Here is a 23,437-nt window from a genome sequence, read left to right as displayed (position 1 = left end):
AGAATATACAAGGCAACCAATTGCATTCAATAAAACATTTTATTATGCAATATACAGTGGGAGGGTCGTTTGTTTTTAGTGAGTGGACCTGAAATTCCTGCTGAGCGTCGACACCTGGCTGGACGATAGGGGACCCCTTAATCTGCAATTCTTTGTTGCTAGCTTTAATCAGATGTGCATTTAGAATCTAACAAGCTAGCGTTGTATCTTACAATAAACTTGAAGTAAAGCTTGCTATATGAAATTTGGGTGACCAGACGTCCTCTTTTACCAGGACATGTCCTCTTTACAAGCCTAAAAAATGCGTCCGGCAAGGATGTCAAAATTGTCTGGGATTTTGCCTCTTCGGAAATGTGTGTGTTATGGGTCTTTCACAAACTATTACACCAGTCATGTTCAGTGTAACGAAGCAAGTTAGCTGATAAAATTAATCAAATTACTACATTTGTTATAACTATTTTCAAAATCAGCTAACTTGATAACACTGAACATGAATGGGGTTGAATGTTTGGGACCATAGGTCGCAAATGACACTCTTTACCTCTGCCTTCTTCGATTAGACCACAATGGAAGTCTATGGAAGTGTCCCAACTCTCTTTTTATATGGCTCTGGGTCTACCTAGCTTTGACGACCAAGCCTTTTAATCCCTGGCGTGCTTATATAGACTATAATGTCCCAGTATTTTAGGAAAATATTAACTATAACTATATACATGTTTCTTAAACCATTTGTTCTACTTCTATCAGAGTGAAAGTTGCTAGTGGTCTGGCATTAACTGTTAAATCAGTGGCGTTGTTAGACATAAAACTGTACTGGGGCACAAGCCCTTATTCATATCCCTTCTTCCAAGCTTGTTGCGCACAATGCACTATTAGGCTATAGAAACTTCCCTCGCTTAACCCACTATATAACAGTTCAGGGACGCAAGTTTGATATCAGCTTTGGCAGGGACATCTATAGTTAATGCAAGCTTTGTGTTTTCGGTTTGTTAAAACTCAAACTTTTGATTTTACTGGGGCACAGCAGATTAATACTGGGCGCATGCCCTTTAAAAAGGTTTAAACGACGCCCCTGTGTTAAGTTATGTTTAATAAACAAATACAATTAAAACAAACACTGTGCTCCTAAATTTCTTTGTGTGCTCCTCATTTAGGAGCACATGTACTCCTTGGTGAAAACATTAGCGTAGAGGCCTGCTAGGGGTATGGCATCTGGTGATTCAAAGGTTTAAAGTCATGCTTTTGCTTCAAAACATAGCCTTTGCCATGGCTCATACAATTATTGTCACTGTTATAAATGGTCATTCATTACTTTACCATCATTTCCCAGGGACACAGTGCTAGGCCATGTGAAGGTGGTAGGATAATCTGTACAGAAATGAAAGTGGAATGTAGTTTAGCCTACGTAAATAGTATTAGTGTATTGATATTAAAGGAGTAGCATCGCTCATGTGATCTTTCGAAAGCAGGGCCCCAAAGCGTAGCGTCGCACATGTGTGATTCTGAACATTCCAACCGACTATTTTCCGATACGGTACGGGTATTATGTTAGGTTGCTAGGTAACAGAAGCTATTTACAGCTACATAGCTTCTGTTTTGGAAAAATAACTCACTCTGGTGAAAGCGTCGGAAATATTTAGCTGGAACTCACGCATTTAAAGGTTAAAACGAATAAACTTATCCAAAAACAGATGTCATGAACAAATTGGAAGAATTAGTGACATGATACTTTTATAGACGCCATAGCTGTGCATGCCATGACCGACTGTGAATGTGATCAGCCACGCGCTAGCTCCAGAGTGGCTAAATCAACTATTTTGGGACAGGGTTTCCTAACAGTTCTGAACGTTTATTTTCACAGATTCTTTTGAGTGATTTGTGAGACGCTAAACTTTGATAACATGTATGCATTTTCAGTATTTCAACATAACTTTCTGCAGGGTTTAACCTAGCTAGTGAAATCCTAACGTAAACAATGTGAATCTGATAGCACATAAACAGGCTAATTAGCCTCAATTTCAAACCTATATGCCCCATCCAATTTCAGAAAATATGTTTATATATATAAAACTATTTCTGTAAAGAAACTCACCTTTGAAGTAACTTATCGAAAATGTATGTATATTCATTTCTAACCAATTTGAGTTGGTACTGGTTTTGTAAGTCGGCAAATTGAGACGTCATACAGTACAGTATCGTCTTAGGCCGTGTTCACACTTGACTCCTTTTTTTAGAAAAAAGCGCTGCCTTCAGCGCCTTTTGAGCGCCTTTTGAACACCTTTTCAGAAAAGCGCTGGGTGACGTCAAGCGCCTTTTTGACGAAAATTCTGTAACCTTAACAACGGGAATCATTCATTCTAGCGATACATTGTATTTTCCGTTGGTTATTTAATGACAGCTATCATGGAGAATAAAACGCAATTACTTGCTATAGCTTTGGAGTTTGAGGAGGAGGGTGTTTTTGAACAGCCAAGGCGCCGTTTATGGGTGCATAAAATCCTCCGCAGTAGGGAGTCGCAGGGGGCATTCCGCAACCTGGTCCAGGAGCTCCGCCTAGACGATTCTAGGTTCAAGTCATTCTTTCGCTTGGACAAGAGCCAGTTTGAGGACCTCCTCATGAAGATTGGACCAGCCATCTCAAAGATGCAGACGAAATTCAGGGAGACCATCAGAGGAGCGCCAGAGGAGTGTCTTTGCATTTGTTTGAGGTGGGTAACATAAACTAACGTGAAAGAGAGAGCGACTGTGTCTGTGTGTTAGAGAGATAACCCATGTGAAGGAGGGGGTAAAGTAGCCTACATGATTGGCATACATTATGTACATCTACACATTTTAACAACCGTGTTTTTTCCTAGGTATTTGGCAACAGGGGACTCATACCGGTCCATTGCTTTCCACTTCAGGGTGGGAGTAAGCACTGTGGCTGGGATAGTTAGAAGTGTGTGTGAGGCGATTTGGGACTGCCTGTCTGGCGAGTTCATGGCTTTTCCCACTGAGGCTGAGGGGAGGAAGATTGCACAGGAGTTTCAAGCCATGTGGGCATTTCCTAATTGCGTGGGTGCAATGGATGGAAAGCATGTAGTTATTGAGGCACCTCCATCAAGCGGCTCCTTGTATTATAATTACGGGGACATTAAGGGGACATTTTCCATTGTCCTGTTGGCTGTAGTTGATGCGCTTCAGGGTGGTCGACATCGGTGCCTACGGCAAAAACAGCGATGGAGGAACATTAGCTGCCTCTGCCTTTGGGTCTGCCCTGCGGCAGGGGACCCTCAACCTCCCTGGGGATGCACTTCTACCTGGAGCAGAAAATCGGGGCCTATTCCTCATGTTTTCCTGGTCGACGAGGCATTCCCCCTGCGGAGAAATCTCCTCCACCCCTACCCTGGGCACACTAGCGGGGAAAAGCGAGTGTTTAATTACCGCCGAATGGTAGAGTGTACCTTCGGCATCCTAGCAGCCCAATGGAGGATATACCAGAGGGTGCTTAGTGTGTCGCCACAGGTGGCCGAGTCAGCTTTTAAGGCCACCTGTGTACTTCACAACTTTCTGCGGCAGGGAGGCTCACCAGACGCACCTACTGGCCCAGCAGAACCATCTGCTGGAATGCAGAATATTGCCAGGGTTGGCAGCAACAATGCCAGCAGAGAGGCCATCACTGTGAGGACCAAGTTCACAGAGTACTTCTCATCTGGAGCTGGTCAAGTGCCCTGGCAGAACCGCCCCCTGCACATCCCACATTCCCTTTAGCCCTTGTGTTGTCTTAGGGGTCAAAAATGACCTGTCACTATGTTTATCAGCAGAGAAAACCCCCTAAATGTTACCTGCACGTACCCCTTCAATGGGTTTTCCGTTCACCACTGTCACCTGCTGGAGAGCGCTGGCCAGGTTGGGATCCTTCAGTTGGGCCGTACTAAGCCGGCCCGCTAGAGAGGCAGGCTGTGGGGCTACTTCGTGGTCCATTGGGAACAAGTCGTTCAGACTCGCCTCACCCCGCTCCGATTTTGCTTCCTCCGGGTCCCCTTCCGACAGGGACGCCGTTGCCGTCTGGGGGTCCACTTCCTGGAACCCACACATTCGGGTCCCTCCTTTTCTGGTGGCCCCTCCACGCTTCCTGCTTCCTCCTCTCTTGGGGTTCCCATGGTTCCCCACGTCACTGGACATACTGACCCACAATTGGTGAAACATCGGGCAATCTCTCCCGATAAGTACTGGTACTGGTAGGTTCAGGACGACTCCCACTGGTCCAGTGTGTTGTCCTCTTGTGGTCTGCAGATGGAGGAGGGCAGCAGGGTAGTCCTTGGTCTACCCGTGAATGCACTTGATGGCAATAGAGTCAGCCAAGTATGGGGATTGGGCCAAGTCTGGTTGCATCAAGGTCACCATACTCCCGGAGTCCAACGGCGCCGTGGTGTCCCTCCCATTGGCTCTTACCGGAGTGACAGGGGAAGCCCTCCTCTCCTCAGCCCAGTATGTCTTCAGTAACCCGCAGGGCCGCCTAGTGACTCCCTCACTGGCTGCAGCCGAGGGCATTGACACGTTGCGGTTAGGACAGATCCAGGCAATATGTCCGGGCTCACCGCATTCGTAACACTTCCTGCTGTTCAGGTAAGGGCGCGGTCTGACGGTCCGGGCTGGAGATGCCACGGCATGGTCCGGGTTGTCGACGGGGCACTTGCCGAAGCCACTTGCTATCCTTCCACCAGTTCCACCAGCTTGTCTGCGCTCTGTGGGTTAGCGTGGCTTGCTAATTTTTTGGCCTCATACGGGAGAGCACGCATAAACCTGTCGATGACCACCTTCTCCATGGCCGTGAGCATCAGGGGTTCAGCAGTCAGCCAGCTATTGGTCAACCTGATCAGGTCATGCATCTGTGACCTGGGAGATGCTGTGGCATCGTAAGTCCAATCATGACATTTTTGTGCCCGGCTGATCAGGGTGTACCCATACCGGCGCATTATTTTCTTTTTCAGTCCCTCTTAATTCGCCGCCTGGTCCGCTGGTAGATCTTGATAGGTCTTCTGTGCCGCTCCCGACAAGAACGGTGCCAATAAGCTAGCCCATTGCTCGTGGGGCCATCCCTCTCTGACGGCTGTCCTTTCAAACACTTGGAAATAAGCCTCAATGTCGTCTGCCTCGGTCAGCTTCAGTATGAACATACTGGGTTTGGGCTGAGAAACCGCTGGGCCTGCCGCCAGCCTGGCATGGGCGGCTGATAGCTGGCTGAGTTCGGCTCGCAGGAGAGCATTCTGCTGTTGCTGTTCCTCCAGCAGCTCCCGATGCATACTGTGCTGTATGATGTTGGCTTCCGCCAACTGGTTCAGTAATGCTTCCATTCTGCCTTGTTTAGTCTTTGAGCTCGTTTAAAGAGTGCCCGCATCCTCCACCATATGTAGCAAGTCAAGGGGTGTGGGGTTTCCACAACAACAAGCGGAACAAAGACTTCAGCACACCCAGTCCACTTTCTGTGTATCAGGCACTTTAATTCGTCACATACATCATTTTATAGGCCATCCCACAAACAATCAACCCCCAAACGAGACACAGCCTGTCACAGCCAGAAGAACATTCTAACGGGAGGGGAGAGTGACTCACACAGAGAGCTCTTACCCCATAAGTGAATATGGGACAACACCACTGTCTCCACTATAGCCTAATTCCTTACAAGGGGCTGTTTCTCCTCCTCAGCTGACCTCTGTCTTGGGCTACTCCCTGCACGTACCACCTCGCCCTACATTAGGCCCAAAAAAGACCCCAACATACCTCCCTTTGTGAACTAAATGTTCACATACTACGTCAACAATCTATTTTTTGGGTAACCTTTAAACATTTAAACATTGAAAAAACAAACCTTACAGAAGAAACAATTTCTTTTAATTTTTTGACTTATAGGTGAGTATATGGTTAAATAATAAGCTAGTGTTTGTCTGTCATGGAGCTGTCCAGATTAATGTCATGTAAACAAGGTGCCCAGTCTTAAGGAAACCTTGGTTCAGTCTACTCATATGGTTGTAAGCCTGCAATATGTGTGAGTATATAACCTTCCATTTGGCGTGATAAGTACCCCTGATCCTTAAACACAGTTTCACAAAAACACGATGGTATATGATCAAACATTAAGTCCACATATAAAGTTTACAACAACATATGCAGTGCCCAAATATCTGTTCAGAATTGCCTTTGTTCCCCTGTATTATCAGATCCTGGAGTAAAACTCCCCCTGGCTTGCTAGGCCACGTTCTTTTTGGGGGAGAAACCATGGATGATTCAACATAAATGGGCTTGGGAGGGCAGTCCTCCTCAAACCTACACTGATTAATACACAGATCACTGAGTCACATATACATCACTCAATTATACATAATAAAACAGAAATTAAACTCATAAAACAAACAAAATTATGTGCTTGGTATACTCATTGAGTGATGTTCCACGACCTCGAAGCGTCTCGATTGATTTGGCAACGCCTGGTGTGGCCTGGTTTGGAACATCATTCAGCCACTTTGACCCTCCGCTCCCTGACCTCCCTTGCTCCACGCTGGGACAGGGTACAAGTCCGGGGCAGAAAGCCTGTTTTTAAAAGGAAAAAGAGTATGTGAGTCATCCGACTCCTGCTTCTTAGCTACAATGGGGAAGGCATAGTGGGTTTTGACACGAGACCGGAAAATGGGTATGCAACAGCAGAGAATCAATACAATGGCCAATAAGGTTAGCAGCACAGCTATCCCTATCCTTACCCAGCTAAACCCCCAATCTCCCAAGCTCTGTCTCATCATCTCAAACCATTCAGTTTTGTGTCCAGCATTATCCTTCACCTCTTGTCTTGTCACCTCTCCTGTCTCACCTCTGTGTTTCCGGGTTGAAAACTTGGATGACTGCAAATTTCCTTCTTCTTAATTCGGATAAAACCGAGGTTCAAATTTTTGGTCCGAAAAAACACCAAAATAATTTATCCCATCTAACCTTAGACTTAGACGGCGTCAAAGTATCTCAAAGCCAGCTGGTAAAAAATTTGGGAGTCACAATGGACCCAGACCTTTCGTTTGAGTACCATATTAAGCAAATCACCAGAACAGCATTTTTCCATCTACGTAATATTGCCAAAATACGAAAATTCCTCTCAAAGGATAATGCTGAAAAACTAATACATGCTTTTGTTACGTCCCGATTGGACTACTGCAATGTGTTGTTCTCTGGCCTCCCAATTACCTACCTAAAAAACTTACAGCGGGTGCAAAATGCTGCTGCTAGACTATTGACTAAAACTAGAAAGTTTGATCATATAACATCGACTCTTATCTCTTTACACTGGCTCCCTATCCAAGCCAGAGCTGATTTCAAAGTTCTACTACTAACTTACAAATCTCTGCATGGATTGGCACCACTGTACCTCTCCGGTCTCCTTGCACCCTATTGCCCCGCAAGGACTCTAAGATCTCAAAATGCCGGCTATCTGGTAATACCCAAAGTTAAGAAAAAAACTGCTGGAGGTAGGGCGTTCTCATATAGAGCACCTCTTCTTTGGAACAAATTACCCATCTCAATTAAGGAAGCTGATACTGTCTCGACATTTAAAACTAGATTAAAAACGTTCTTGTTTAGTCAATTCTATGATTGTTAAAGGGAAGTATGTGTGTACTTTCTATGTAAACCTGGGGTGTGTGCTTGCCTATGTGTGTATCACATGTAACTTTTAAATTTTAATTATTGCTTGTGTTCACATTGCCCAGCTAGATGTTACAAATAAAGTAAACCTGTTACTGTATATTGTTAGTATTATTATTATTATAGTTCCGTTGCTGTATATTGTTACTGTTATAGTTTTTATTACTAGTTGGAGACAACGGGGGACTGGTTGTTTTCATCCTTATTCGTATAAGTATAACCTACTTTAGAGTTCTTTCCCCTGGAACAGATTTCATGTTCCAACTGAGGGGGGCTGTCGTTGTTTTGGTGTGTGGGGCTGCATCAAATACCCTTTTTGCTCTGTTAAATTGCTGCACTAGTCCACACTTGACCGGTGGGGATCTCATTCTATTATGACTGTAACTGTTAGCTGCTCCTGGCATTCTCTAATCCCTGCTCTCCTCTCTGTCCCCCCCCCACACATTCCCTGTGGTGTGGGGGGTTTGAGCTGTCAGGACCTGCTTGGTCGTCGGTCTGCCAACGCTGAACCAGGTCGTCACCCGGAATCCAGTCTCCATGACGGCCAACAGCGAGTTTCCCGGTCCCATCCAACGTCTATAAAGCCGAACAATGGATTTTGGTGTTTCAAAACCCATTGACACTGTATGACTATGTTTAGCTTGTGTTCTGCTCCTCTCTCTTACCAACCGTCTCTGGAGGAGGGGATCCCTCTCTGAATTGCTCCTCCCAAGGTTTCTTCCATTTTTTCTCCCGGTGGGAGTTTTTCTGGGAGTTTTTCCTTGTCTTCCTTGAAAGTTTAGGTTGGTTGAGGGGCAGTTCTATGGGCGCATGTGAAGCCCTCTGTGACATGCTTGCGTGTAAAAAGGGCTATACAAATAAATTTGATTTGATTTGTCTCAGTGCCTTTAAATCAGTCCTGGCTTGTGCAAATCTTCCTGTAGGTGCAGTGTTGTTCGGTATGAATGTGCAACATACCTGTCCAATCAGAGTGCAAACCCCCCCACGCTCTGCCAGCAGCCAGTCCAATACCTGTCGATTCTGCCAGGTCATTGCTGATGTTGCTGACAGCTGCTGGCCCAGGGCGGTGAGAGCCTCGTCTGTATAGTTAATGAAGCGCTGCTGGTTATAGTACAGGTAATTGATCCATTCAGTGTTCTTATTTACCGTTATCCAGGGTAAGATGGACTCAAACCCTGACGCCACCTCATTTCTAGCTTTAAAATCATTGGGCACCCCCCTTGGCTGACCTATGGCATCGATAGTTACATCAGACGTGAAAGCCCGCCTCTTGCGAGGAGCCTCCTCGAGGTTCTCTGTGGTTTGGTTTAGTTTGAAGTGGATCACCTGGGTGACTGCTTGTGCTATACATATTGCAATGAACTCTGCTTTGCTCCCCCCTTCTCCTAAAACATCTCTTGTCAGCCCACTTACCTCTCCCTCACCGAGCAGTTTGCTCAGGAAGGGGATTCTGCGGTGTGGGTGTGGGGTCTATGGGGTCTGTCAGGATCGTCCCCTGCTCGCTCAGCTGCACTTCTGTTAGCGGCTGCACGAGTGGGGCTGTTGGAGGTCGATGGCCTCTGGTGCTGGCCCTCTTTGGTGAACCTTCCCTGGCTCGACCCCTGGATCTGGATCTGGTTTTACTTTCTCCTGGAATTAGATACAGTCCAGGAACAGGATACTTCTGTGTTCAGGGGAGAGTCTTATTGACTCTGTCATCATAATGGAGGTGAGTTTTATAGAAACCGGGACAGAGAGATGGATATATCGCCACAACAGCTTCAAACTTAGTGTGTTTAGTTTAGTCATAGCTTTTGTGAAACTCCATCAGAAACAATGTGGATGTAGGCATACATCACCAGACCCTATTTTCCTCTGCTACTCGCCAGTTGTTCTCCATGCACGGGCAGTGGACTCTGGTAGGTGTTAACTCAGAGCCAACAAACATCGTTAATGTCATCAGTAAACCCTGGTTCTATCAACCTAAACCACCTAGGCATTTGTCAACAATTACTTTAGTTTCACATTTCAAATGACAATATTGCTGTTGCATCCACCTCATGTCCCTGTTTCAATCACCCCCCTTTTTCCCAGTTGGAACGCAACCAGGAAGGGATTGTTGTTATTCGGCGGCTGAGTTTCATTTTCTGATCCCTCAACAGGGAGCAGGGGTTGAGTGACTGTTCGCCGTTGTCCAGGGTGGCTTGGTAACTTCGGGCCCTGGATTTGGTCCTTGGCCTTAAGCACAACCTTGACTTCTGAGGCACGAGCAGGAAGCTCTCAACCTCAGTCTCAGACCCAGTTCGAGGGCTGAGAGTTAACCAACGTCATTCGTGTGCTTTGCCTTTAGGACAGCACTGTCCTGTACTGTATCAGGGAAATCAGAGTCAATAGTTGTTATAGGTGTGACCAAGTTTGATGTGGGATTTATAACGGTGCTTCCAGGTGGACCACATGGTTGACCCTTCAAACTGTGTTGTGGTCATCGTTGCTCGTGACCCTGTGTTCAGGCAGTGTTTCTACACGGGGGTGTTGACTTTTCCCCCGGTCGCCTTTAGTGGAGACTCGACCACCAGGCTGGATACTGATTGGTTTCTCCGAGGCTCGTTCTCTCCTCCTTCTCCTCCCCTACTTCCTACAAAACATCTTCAACAAAAAGCTTCACCATAGTCTAAAGGTTAGGCTATCAAAATTATAGATGTTACTACTTAGGGTGTGCTTTGCTTGTCTATCAAATAAGTTATCAATTTAAAATTGCCTCTGTCTCTGAGACTGATAGTCCAAATTGTTCCTATCCCCCCTTCCCCCCATCGCATAGTTCATATCTATGCGATTCCTAAGGGATAGAAAAAATATGTTAGTCAGTGACAACCCAAATTCTTCATATTCCTTCACATATTAATAATATTTTGACCTCTTCTTTATATCTCCTGCTTTCAAGCAGAGTTTGGGGATATTTAATCAAACTGTAATAACTGTACCTGTTTTAGTCCTGTCCACCACAGCAAATCACTCAAACCACTGGGTTCCTGAAACAAAAATTGTCTACCGATGCAGGCAGTTTACTTATTTAGAGCATAACCAATCAAAGATGTTTTTTATTGTTTATGCAAGTATTTCCCATCATTCAACAAAACCTTCTTGTGTTGTGTGTGTCTCTACCTGGTGTTACATAATCATGTATGGTGTGCCGTCTCAGATGTGTTAGAGCCCTTTGGCAGCATGGCGGCGGCATTGACTCCGCTTGTGGTTGCACCCATGCGTACCTTGCTCTAGGTGGCTGCCCACAGCCCTCCGTCACTGGAACTCTAACTGGGGTGTCATTCTGTCTTCGGCCGGGGCAGGACTGCTTAAAATGTCCTTTTCCTCCACATCCCCAGCAAAGCCGTACTTTTTTACCTTGTTGCAGGGTGGGGTTTCCTCGGGACAGCATGGCCTCTGTCATTGCCCTTTGACCTCCATTCCCCCATTCGTAAGGGGGCGGCCAATCTTCCTGGCCAGTAGGTGGATCGCATGAGGCAGTTGGAAGGGGGATGGTCGAAGATTGTTTTCCTTTCTTGCATTCTTTGCGAGCTCCTTTTCCAACGTCTCTCTCGAGGTCCTTCAGTCCTTTTTCAGTTAGTAGATACACCCTTGCGTCGACACCCCCATCTGGGAGCTTGTTGGGCTGCTCATGGAGGGTCTTTCCAGTGGACATAGGACGCCTGTTAAGAGAGTCAATTGATGTACTTCCCACTCCCTGTACCTTAAGTCTCACTACTGCAGACTGGAACCCAGCTTGGACATCAGTGATGTCATCATGTGGTCTTGGGATCCTGTCAGCCTTGGCACGCTGCTCGGCTTCATCCAGCAGACATCTTACGTAGAAGTATGTTGCTAAAAGTTGTTCGTGGGTTAAAACAGTTTCCAGCATTTCATTATCTGCCCCTGTTGGAATTGGCATTGCCTCTGCCCCCCTCTCCTCTCAACCAAAGTCCTTCTGGGTGGGGCAGCGCTAGTACTCATCTGGAACACATGGGGTGCTGTAGAGAGAGTCTGGTCAGGGGTTGCTCTTCCCTCCTGCATCCTTGCTCTCTCTGCCACGGGTGGTAGCTGTTAGGCACAGCAGCTCGGTGATCTAAGCTCAAATACAGGTATATCATTCAACAAGTCAAAACAACCCTTGTCCTCTCTATCACCAACTATAATGAGATATGAATCAGTTTGGAGAAACTCTCAAGACTATACCCCTGTATAGTATGTATGTGTTTGTGCATAGCATTTATGTGGCAGTGGCCTTTTTGAACGGGAAAATCACTCTGCACACGCAACAGAAACACAGTTCTATTTTTATTACTTCCTATATGAACACTTTGAGAAAGGGCTTGTGTAAACCCTTTTGTTGTACTTGTGCCAGATTTTCGCCTCTCCGTCTGTAATGTTCAGAGAGAAGAGAATGTGAGACAACTTATATATGCATTCCTTCAAGTTTACTTTCAGATTTTTTTTGCTTACAGTTACTTTAAACATTTCAACCCCTTGAAACCTTTCCGGTCAGTTTCTACAAACTTTACACAGATATTTTCCTATCATAGTTTAAATTGTTGACTTATCTTGAAATTATATACATTTACTTGGTTTTTAATGTTTCCTCTTCTGTTGGTCTAAGGATATGCCACCATTATTTGATTTTATTCTGTTCAGGTCACACTGCTCCCTGCTCTGCCCCGCGCCGGGCCCGGCCCCCACCTCTCATCCTAAGGAAACCCTCGTCCCAAATGAGAAAAGGTGGGGGCCGAGCGGGCCGCAAAGCAGCAGACACAATGCTTCCTATGTCACAACTTTACTCCTATCCTTTATATACAAACATTAAAACTCTTCAGGATTATGACCTTGTTAACATCAATGTTAAACCTTTCCATATTTATCTTCTCAATTCCATACATTTATCGTTCTTTACCATTTCTTGTGCGTGATCAGCCATGTTCTTAGTTTAGGCTTGTCTGTTAATTTTATACGGGTAATTAGGCAGTTTTTCCTTAAAAAGACTGAAAATCAGTGTGCCCACATATTCTCAACCGCACACGCACATTCATAGTCCACAATTCTACCAGGTCCAGCACTTGCTTGTTCTTTACTTTAATTACTTTAATTATTTCTCAAATTGAACATTTTTACTAATTAAATTCATAATTTTACATTCGGTAATTTCATCAATTAGTTAAATTATTGTTCTCATTTCTCCTATATATTCATTCTTCTCATCTATTGCTGATTTACGATATTCACACATTGTTCAGGGCGACGCCTTTATTTTGAAAAACCCTTGCTCACCCCCTCCCCTACAAGCCACTCTTCTGAAGTGAGCCTGGAACGATTGCGCAACAGCCGTAATCTCTCATGTTTCAGACTCAACTTTGCTGATTTTGTCAGGGTTTACGTGTTAATATCAAAACAGTCAATAGGTTTTCTTCTTCGTTTTTAACCTGACTCCATTTTACACATGTTTTTTAGCATTTTAACAGAGATTTTAGTGTTTTTGTTCCTCTTGCTCTTTCAACAGCCTTTTGAACACAGCTGCCTTAGGAACTTTCAGAACTTCCCAAGACTCCCATCTCTCGGAATGTCATAAAAACATAGCTTTCTTATACATTATATACATTATCTACGGATATCTATCTAACTACGTTTTTTTCAGCACGTCTTAAGATGACTCTTTTCGGATAGCTAGTCCTGACTCACTTTCGACTACAGTAATAGAGGCCTCTATACTTTGCTGTCACTTGTTGTTAATAGTGTAACTAGACAGGACGGATATTACAATAATAATTTGTTTGAGATGATGATGATGATGATGATTTACTTTATTGATCCCCAATGGGGAAACTGGTTTGCCACCATAGTCTGTACAACATACAAAACAGGAATACAGTAACAACATAAAACAAGCATAGTCACTTGTTAGTCAGGGGAGTGTGGTCCACTACCACAGTAAAAATAGAAGGTTAAAATGTCTGCTTACTTTAGGCAAGGTCTGTTGAAAACGTTAGTCACGCAGATGCTCGTCGAATTTTCAACATCTTTGGCTAACATGATTTTCCCAACAGCCTTGTTTTGAAGCGTAACGCAATTACAGTCATCACACACGTACTGTTAACCATTTGTTGGTTACTTGACGATTTGTCCAGACTTTTTTGATTTTTACCCTTTTGCTAGATTCAAAAAAGTCCTAAAAAGTTATGTCCTCAGTTTACTTGAATATTGTTTAAAGAGGCCCATAGTATATTTGTACCTAAACATACCGGTTATAATAGAGATCGCCGGAAAAATCCTTGCCCGAGTTTACAGGGTACGACAGTAGAAAAGCTTTTAGCAAGAAACATTTAACATTCAATCTTCCTTACATTCAGGGAAACATATATCCTAGCAATTAAAAGCATTTGTAACCACTCCTCTCCTCCAAAGCCTTTTCACTTTCTCTAGTTCAAGATTCGAATCTAGGCATTCATAAGGTTTCACAGGTTTTTTTCATTGCCTACCTTATCCAAATGTAGATGTAGCGAATCACGTCGGGGTCACCAATTGTTGGAGGCTCAAAAGTGGTTCTTAGTGGTGTAAGAATTAACAGGCTTAGGAGTCGAGAAGTTGATTACAAAGGCTTTCGTCTTTATTGCTTAGGCTCTTGGAAACACACGCGGAACTTCTCTAGCCAGAGAAGTCGTGCCATGTCATCAAAAGACAAGTACTTTTATACAGTCCTACCTACGTCACACAAATATCTTGGCAATTATCAGACAACACATACTTTGTTCAAGATAAACAGATGTCGACTCTGGTTTGTTGAGTTCTTGTGCAACCAGTGGCCCTATCTAAAAGGCAACACACTATCAGGTCATCCTGACCTGACTTCCTGCTGGAAAGAACATTCTAACGGGAGGGGAGAGTGACTCACACAGAGAGCTCTTACCCCATAAGTGAATATGGGACAACACCACTGTCTCCACTTTAGCCTAATTCCTTACAAGGGGCTGTTTCTCCTCCTCAGCTGACCTCTGTCCTGGGCTACTCCCTGCACGTACCACCTCGCCCTACATTAGGCCCAAAAAAGACCCCAACATCCTCAAAATTGTTAGAGTCCCTAAACAATATTTGTGTGGAGTCTGATTGTGTTCAATCAAAATAGAGAGGAGTGTGGGGTGTATTTTATTTTCTTTGTCCTCTCCGGTACAAGAGGGTTACAGTCCTTGAACGAGTCATATTTGTGTGGATTCAGATTGTGTTGAATAAAAATAGAGAAGAGTGTGGTGGTTTTTTCTTTGACCAAGAAGTTAAAGAAATCCCGAGGAGAGATGGAGAAAGGTGGGGGCTAAAAGAGTCCTGTTACTTGAGATCTTACAAAAGTGATCCCAGAGGGTATGGTTCTGCTTAATTATGTGAGTATTAATGCTATGTGTTTGTTTAGATGAATTCCAAGTTTGGTGGTTAACAAATGCGTGATCAACATTTGTTATAATTCCTAGCCAAACAGGGAGGAGTAAAAACTAAGAGTCATTGAGAAAGTGAGAAGAGTATTACATTCAATCATATATAATGTTGGGGGCTTTTTTGGCGTCAAGAAAGGAGTAAAGCAGGACAGGGGTCAGATGAGGAGAGGAAACAGCCCCATGTAGGGAATTAAGCTAGAGAGGAAGACTTGTTTATCCCCATGTAAGGAATTAGGCGAAAGAGGAGACTGGTTGTGTCCCATATTCAGTTATGGGGTAAGAGCGAGCTGGGAGAGTCACTCTCCCCTCCCATTAGAATGTTCTTTTCAGAAGGAAGTCAGGTCAGGATGACCTGATAGGGTGGTGCGTTGCTCTTTAGAACCACGGGTTGCACAAGAATGGCCAAATGAGGGAGGACATCTGTTTATCTTGAACAAACTGTGTGTTGTCTGATAGTAAGATATTTGTATGACGTAGGAAGACTGTATAAATGTTCTTGTCTATTGAATGCATGTCGGACTTCTCTGGCTAGAGAAGCTCTGCGTATGATTCCAAACTACCTGGCAATAAAGACGAAAGCCTTTGTAATCAATCTCCTGACTCCAAGCCTGTTAATTCTTACAACACTAAGAACCACTTTCGAGCCTCCAACAATAACAAAATATGAAAATGAAATATTTTCATTAGCGATCTATGGGTCCGCAAATGTCAATTCGAGATCCGTGCATTACGCATGCTGAGGGCAAAGGAGTATTCTATATTACATGCTTTGATAAGACTGTTGAGAAGTTAAGGAGTAAGGTTTTGTGTCTTAGGGGTTACATTGTTAAATTGCGGGTTTGAAAAAGACAAAGGGAGCATTTTGAGGGCATTGTTTGGCTGACATGATTACAGAGCGTAATACTGACATGAGGTACGTAGGTCTAGGAGCAGTTTTAACCTATCTAAACATAGATTTCATGACACAAAATTATGATATAGTGTAAAGTTAAAAAAAATAATGTAGTTAACATTATTTTATTTTGGTTTGAGGAAATGTGAAAGATTGAGGAAGTGATTAGATGGTTACATAAAAGATTGGTTTAGAGTGGATCATGGAAGGTTATGAAATGAAACGTGAGAATGTTTTGTGGATGTGAACAGATGATTGGTTTAAACACTGATGTTTTGAAGAGGAAACTATGCATATACTTTGAAAGTATAGGGGCAAACATTTTAAGTCAAAACAGTCAAATCTAGAGTTTTTAAGAGTTTTGATAAAAGTATTAGATGTCAATTGGTTAAAAATGAGCCAGAGAAAAAACTAAATGTATTTTTATTTTTATTTTAATTGTAATTTGGTTTTAAGTTTTATTTGAAAGTTTTATCAGAGCCTGGCATAATGTTTGGGATAAACAGTTAGGCTGAGATAATGTTGTATTAATAAATGGTATTTGTGCATTAAGAGGGTTATTATAACATTCAGTTCAGAAATAATTTGGGAAGACTCATGAAGTCTGAATTGTGGTTATGATGGTTTGAGCTAAATGACTCAATTTGAACTGCAGCAAAGCGAGTTATGAAGTTCTTCCTATCTGACCTTTGTAGAAAATATAGTTGGGAAAAATGTTAGGTTAATAGCTACATTAAGAACATTAATTGGTCTATATTTCATTTAAGAAGCATACAGATTCTGGTTTGGCATAATGAAAATTGCTTTTATCATATCTTTGATGAAAAGAGGTGTGATTTGGTAAAATGGAGAATCTGAAACAATATAGGTCTTAAACTTAACTTTTAAAAGAAAGAAAACCTATTTTTGAAGTGAAAGAAACAAGATTAACAGTTGATTTTGTTTAAATAAGGAAACAAAGAAACAGATTGTAAATTCTGGTAGGTTATGCAAGTTCGCAGGAGGAACTTATGGAACTAAGGAATCTGTTTCGTTATGTGCTGATTTGAGCCATGGGATGAATCATGTCTCAAACAGGAGGGGTGGAGATAACAAAAGAGTGTTTAAAGCATATGGATTTAAAAACTATTCAAGAAAACCGTAAGATTTTTATAGCATACCCTATTTGTGCAAACATGATATGCATGAACTTTATTGAACTAAAGACATGTGAAGGGGAAAATACTGCCTGGTAATTATAGATACAGTATGTTTACTATGTGAATTGAAGTCTTTCCCAGTCCTATACCAGATGCATAACACGATTTGAATTGATTTATTGGAGATGATATGTAATACCACAACTTAAACCTTTCACATAGCATGATGAAGAGGCGGATCAAAATGGTTAACCAATTTTATAAAAAATGCTAACTAGAAAAGAGATATGTTCTGCTAAATTCTGTTCCAGGTGAAGCTGTAACCCAAAGAGTGGAGGAGTTAAACCAGGAGATTAGTTTGACAGTTACATTTTGAATTACATTTCTTTTGATAATTTATTTTATTTTTTCTATATTACAATTCTAAAAAGCTTGGCTAAAGTTGTATGTATGTGGTGAAGGGGGTCCTGAGAGCATGTCCGGGTCTGCCGTGGATACGTGGATGTCGAATGTCCACTCTTCGGAGTGATGGTGGGTTTTCCCCTGTAACATCATTAGGGTTTTCCCACTGTGTCCAGTGTATCCTCACCACTTGGCCATAACGCTGCATAGTCTCATCATTATTATTGAATTGTATGTTAACATTGTATAATCAGTAATGGGATATTTTTTTATCTGTGTTTGTTGTCCCACCCTAAAAATATCCACTTTAAATCCTCAAATGGGTTCTTGATTTCAATATCTGTGTTTAATCATTGGTGTCTGACTGTTTGCATCTCATTTGACTCAGTTACTGCTTGATCATGGGAGATAAGGTGATGTTGGGACTGTAACTCTTTTCTGCTTCAGGACGAGTCAGAGCGGCGGGTCTGACTACCTTTGGATATACAACCCCTGTTCTAAGGCCCCATTCCCCTTGGAGACCCTGTCCCCCCCTTTCTCACTGGATGATCTACCCCTTCCCCTTGCAGACCCTGCCCTATTTGCCCCTATGCCTCATCAGACCTAGGAGTGGTCTCCCCCCCCCCCCCCTTCCCCTTGAGGAGCCTGCCCCACCTGCCCCAATACATCATCAGATATTTGGAAAAGCCTGTTGTACATTTATGGACAGGGCCATTCCTGGTCATCGAGAGAACCTTGCAAGCCCTAAGGGTGTTGGGGAAAGGGAGTATGTGGTACCACTGGAGCATGTGTTGTGCTGTGCATGAGTTGGTGGAGAAGTGCCAGGAGGGCCAGTGAACCTTTTGCTATTGCTACGAATGTGAGAGTCCGGAAAAGAGGGTTACGACTAGGTCAAGAGTGTTACTGCTTGACCATACTAGAATTGTACTGGACTAAGAAGGTTTCCGCTAATTTGCTTAGCGGTGCTATATCAAATATCAACATTATTGTTGCTCTATCCCATGTATCAGGTCCTTGTGCAACCAGATCATTGTCTCGGCTGTGGAGAACCCAACGAAGGGGTTCCAAATGCCATGACTGGGGGTGGCTGACCAGTACGAGGAGGAGGTGGTTTGTCCAGGCTATGTTAATTGATCTCTGGTGTTTTCAGAGATCAAAAGAGGGATTAAAGAATTTATAATACATTAAAGTACAACTCTAGAACTATAATCATTAGCTGTATCACGGGCATGGCACTATCTATAATTCCAGTCATTAATAGTCATTAGCTGTATCACGGGCATGGCACTATCTATAATTACCAGTTATTAATATTTCTGGCAACTTAATCACCAAATACATCACAGGCACTGTGCACTATATAGCAATGGGAATGCTCGTAAGACTTTATTAAGAATGCATGTATTAAAGTTATGTATTGTGATTATTAAATGTATGTCTAATGAACTTAGAAGTGTGCTCAGGCTTAAAACATTGTGTCTCACACAGGGTGTGGGAAACAGGCTGTATTTTGTGTGTTATCTCTCCATTTCAGAAGCAACCTTGAATCCAGGCTGAGACAGCACCCGAGCAGAAGGGATGCGTAGGGAAGAACAAACTCCTTGACACACGAGAGAACAAGCTCAACCCTTTTTGATATTTCTGTTTCAATTGCACTGTATAATATATGCTGGGGCAGGGACAGATAGCCAGTTGGACTTCGTGAACCAACCCAAACTCTGTTGCGGGTAGGGAAACGTAGACAACCCCAGAGCTCTGTACTTGTTGATTTCCAACTGCTGCATTAAAGCTGATATTATCGGACCTCTGCGACTCCAGATCACTCTTTCTAGAACACATATTTGTGTCATTGGATATGATCATTACATATTGGATTAGACACAAAGATTTTCAATCCTTCAGTAGTTTGTAAAAAATGCATGCTTGCTCATCATTTAAGGATCTCATTATATTCCAAGCAGTGTCCCTAGTCATGAAAGATTTTCTGAGTTCTACATTGCCAGTTATACGCAAAGTTTCTGTCAAATCTGGAATATCTTTTGAAATATGATGTAATTCAGTTTCATGTTCAATGATCTCCTGAGACTGTAAACATTGAAGGCGTTCCATTTCAGACTGGGGACAAATCTGTGCCCAAGCATCGTCCAATTCCCCCTGCTCTTCCATAACAGATTGTACATAGTCTAGTTTGTCTGAATTTTGTTCATACAAGGACCTGTTGTTGTCAACAATTGCTTTAACTGTGTCTTGGTCATCATTAAATTCATGTACAATACCCAACATTGTAAAAATCTTCATATGACACAAATGCGGTTTCAACTCACAGTCTTGGTAGTGGGGCAAAAACAATTGTAACTGGCTATGATGGTATTTTTCTGGATCTTTTGTGGGTGACAGTCTTGCATATCTAATAACAGCTGGTTCCATGCGTGATCTTTTTTTAATGTGTCCATAGTTGTCCTGAAGTTGAACAACAGATTCATTTGGATTACATGGAACTTCACTTTGACTCAAGACCCGATATTCTGAGCAAAACGTGGCAAGGCACATGTTTTTAAACTGTGGTGATTGTGGTCTATGTTTATACCGGTCTACTACACTTGTCACCCACATAGTATTTTGTTGACTGTTGTCATTATTTTTTCTTTCTCTTAATACACTGAGAGGTAAACTCATGCGCATAGGGGATTTCTCCTGTCGGTATGAAAGTTACTTTGCGTGAACATTCCTTTAAATATATTCCAGTCAGTCTAAATACTGCTTCTTGTGCAGAGACTTCTCTATTATGAAGGTAAACACTGCCAAGTGATTTGAATGCAGCTTTGGCATCCAGATTGCCTTTATGTCCTTCTTTTTGTGCTTTATCTAGTAACAATCCCATTTCTCTCTCTGCTTTGGAAATATAAGAGATAATATACACAACACAAGAATATGCATCCACAATGTATTGAATGTATATCCATGTTGGCATTCCAAGCTCGTAACAGGTCTTTGTTGTATTGGTTAATCCAAATGTCACCAGGTTTTCTTTTTAAGACCACATTTGTTTTAGCAGTTAGTTTTGAGTTTGCTATTTCAAAAAGCAATTGAGAAATGTCAATGCTTTCAAAAAGTTCCTCTGTAGACTCAAATGTTTGGTCATTACTTAATACACTTGTTCTGTTTCAAAATCTTCTTAGCTATGTCTGGTGTCATAAGTTTTCTCAATTCCTGTTCCTCATTTATTGCTTGTTGTGATTGTTCAGTATTGCATTGATCTGTCTGTTGTGAATTATTCAAGTTTTCTTCAGTGTTATTGACTTTTTGAATGGGCATTGTAGGGTCTTGTAAGTCACTTTTAACCACTTTGGTCTCAGTTTTCTGAGGTTTTACAATACAATCAACAAATGTTCTACAAGATGGAGGTCGTGGGAAGTTAAACCGGCATTCAGTTTTTTTTTCTACAGGTTTTTGAGTGCTTAGTGCTGTTTTTGCACAGCGTTTACAATCTCACACAGTTCTTCATCATCTGACAAAGGCAGTTCACAAGATACGTATTTGTCAATGAAATGTACAACTTTCTCATCTGGGTCTTTGTCAATTTGAGGGGCTGATTCCACCCAGAACAAGCAATGACAATGAGGGGAGCCTCTGTTTTGAAATTCAATTCCGTAAAAGTAATCAGTTATTTGTCCAATAGGAGCAGCTGGAGACATGATCACATCTTTTAAGAAACTGTGCCATCTGTGGTCAAACATTCTTGCAGCTGTAACTGGGTTTTGTTTTAACAATGCACATCTCTCTGACCAAGTCAGTTCATCTATAGGCACATTTTTATTTTGTGCATGACTGAGTGTTGTTATCATTTCAGGCCAGCGCATGTCAGCTGAGGAAAATGAACAAAACCATGTTGGGATTCCTAGTTGTCTTATCATTGCAAACAAATCTTTCTGAGCAGATTGCCAAAAAGGGGGTGTTCCACATATAGGTCGTAAGAACTTGTAACCTTCGTCATTTTTTAATACCCATCTTAAGGATTCTGCATTAGTTAGCATGTTGGGATCATCTTTGTAGTTTGGTTCTGTTCCTGAACTTTTGCGCAGGGCTATTGAAACATTTGAAAAAACTTGTTGCACTTCTGATATGTATTGAGCATAGAATATATAGTCTGTGTTTTTAGCAAATCTGCCATCAGCATTTAGTAAACGTGTATTCAGATATCTTGCCAGGGTTATTCTTTCTTTGCGAGGGTCATGAAAGGTAGGAGCTCCCGTGGGGTATAAAACAGGAAAACATTTACCTTCATTAGTAGCATCTTCTAACAGTCTTATGGGATGATTATTTTCAGCAGGAGCTACTGATAACACAGAGTCAAAATGCTGATCCAAAACTTCTTGAGCAATATCTACTGGCTGTAAACATGTATCTAGAAACAGCCCATGCGTTTGCTCAATGTATGTCAACTCTTCTTCAGGTTGATCATTTTTAGAATCACTGTTTGTATTTTCATCAGCAAGGCTTGTTGAATGCGTTGGTTCAGCAGTCATTTGTGATGTCACAAATGTGTATGCACAAATGTATGTGATTATCACAGACTGTACTGCTCTTATCGACCTCTGGAACAGTAGAGTCTAATTGAGATTGTATATAATCATTCATATTACAAACTTCCATAGGTGTATGATCATATCTATTATTGAGAGGGTTAACAATGATATCCTGTTGATTTTCATTGATTAGCACATCAGTCACTTTCTCCAAAGGGTTTACCCATTCATTGTTAATACTAATGTCATCATACCATTTGTTGTTTAACTTTAAGTACTGCAATGCATTGTAGACATGATTTGTATGAACATGTTTGTACTCATAATGTCCTTTGTATGTTAACTTGCGTATTAGTTTAATTTGTAGCATTAAATCATTTCCATCATTTCGTGGAAGCATGTTTGTTACTTGATCGACATTAGATGGAACACACACGACAGGTCCATGGCAACCATTTTGTCCACCTTTTGGTAATGCCAACAGTTTCATAAAAGGAATATGTTTTGCTATTAAGTGTTGCTCAAGCATTTTAAACACTTTAGCTCTGAAGGAATGGGTTGCAACTGCAATTGTTGGCTACACTTTCTTGAGACATTCTACCAGAACAAATCTTACGGTGACATGTGTGACATATCCACAGCTTAGATGATTGAATATGTTTAGTGCAGTTATCATCACATTCTTCATTACAAGTCTGTAAATATGTATCTGTAATGCACTGTTTGGCCATAGCAGCAACAATTGGACGAGTTGTGTAGCGATCATGTTTACATTCAATAACTTGCTTTCGAAAAAGCTGGCGATGACAAACAGAGCAAACACATCGCGGGCCTGTTTTTACATTTTTTCTAAAGGATTCTATAACATAATCCATGGAATATGTCCGATTTTTCTTACCAACAAACGTTTGCATGCCTTGCACTTTTACACTGCTTTGAAAGTCTGCATCATATTTGTATTTCTTTTGGCTGTATTGTTTGACTTGGGTTTGAAAGTCATTCTCGGTGCTGTGCTTTGCTTTGCTGTATTGTTTGACTTGGGTTTGAAAGTCATCATCGGTGCTGTACTTTGCTTTGCTGTATTCTTTGACTTGGGTTTGAAAGTCATTATCGGTGCTGTACTTTGCTTTGCTGTATTGTTTTTCTTTTAAATTAAACTCCTCTTCATTTCTGTACTTCTCTTGGCTGGACTGCTTAGCTTTCATTTGAAAAATAACGTTGTTATATTGTTTCTTACTGTACAATTTTTTTAATTTTGCAAGTCTACATTTTCTGCATACTTTAGTTTACTTTGTGACAACTTTGATTGTCTGTATTCCTCATTTGTTTTATATAATTTGTGTTGCAACATAATGTGATGTTTTCGAAATT

The 23,437-nt window shown here is 42.1% G+C and overlaps 2 protein-coding genes across 2 annotated transcripts; both read right to left on the bottom strand.

The window, feature by feature from the left end:
• Positions 1 to 10,434: 10,434 nt before the first annotated feature.
• On the bottom strand, positions 10,435 to 13,386 carry LOC124478953. Its single transcript, XM_047037379.1, has 2 exons — positions 10,911 to 13,386; positions 10,435 to 10,689 (listed from the first exon to the last, which is right to left on the bottom strand). Exons 1-2 carry the CDS (start codon positions 11,585 to 11,587, stop codon positions 10,602 to 10,604), a joined length of 765 nt encoding a protein of 254 aa, XP_046893335.1. The 5' UTR covers positions 11,588 to 13,386; the 3' UTR covers positions 10,435 to 10,601.
• On the bottom strand, positions 11,684 to 22,066 carry LOC124479468. Its single transcript, XM_047038222.1, is given in 8 exon segments — positions 11,684 to 11,761; positions 19,536 to 20,231; positions 20,233 to 20,496; positions 20,498 to 20,693; positions 20,695 to 20,756; positions 20,883 to 20,970; positions 20,972 to 21,010; positions 21,012 to 22,066. Coding segments are annotated over 8 exon segments (2,478 nt in total).
• Between the last annotated feature and the right edge of the window lie 1,371 nt (positions 22,067 to 23,437).

The sequence above is a fragment of the Hypomesus transpacificus genome, chromosome 17 (genome assembly GCF_021917145.1).
Source record: "Hypomesus transpacificus isolate Combined female chromosome 17, fHypTra1, whole genome shotgun sequence".
NCBI classification, from domain to species: Eukaryota; Metazoa; Chordata; class Actinopteri; order Osmeriformes; family Osmeridae; genus Hypomesus; species Hypomesus transpacificus.
This window is presented reverse-complemented; position numbering and strand designations above follow the sequence as displayed.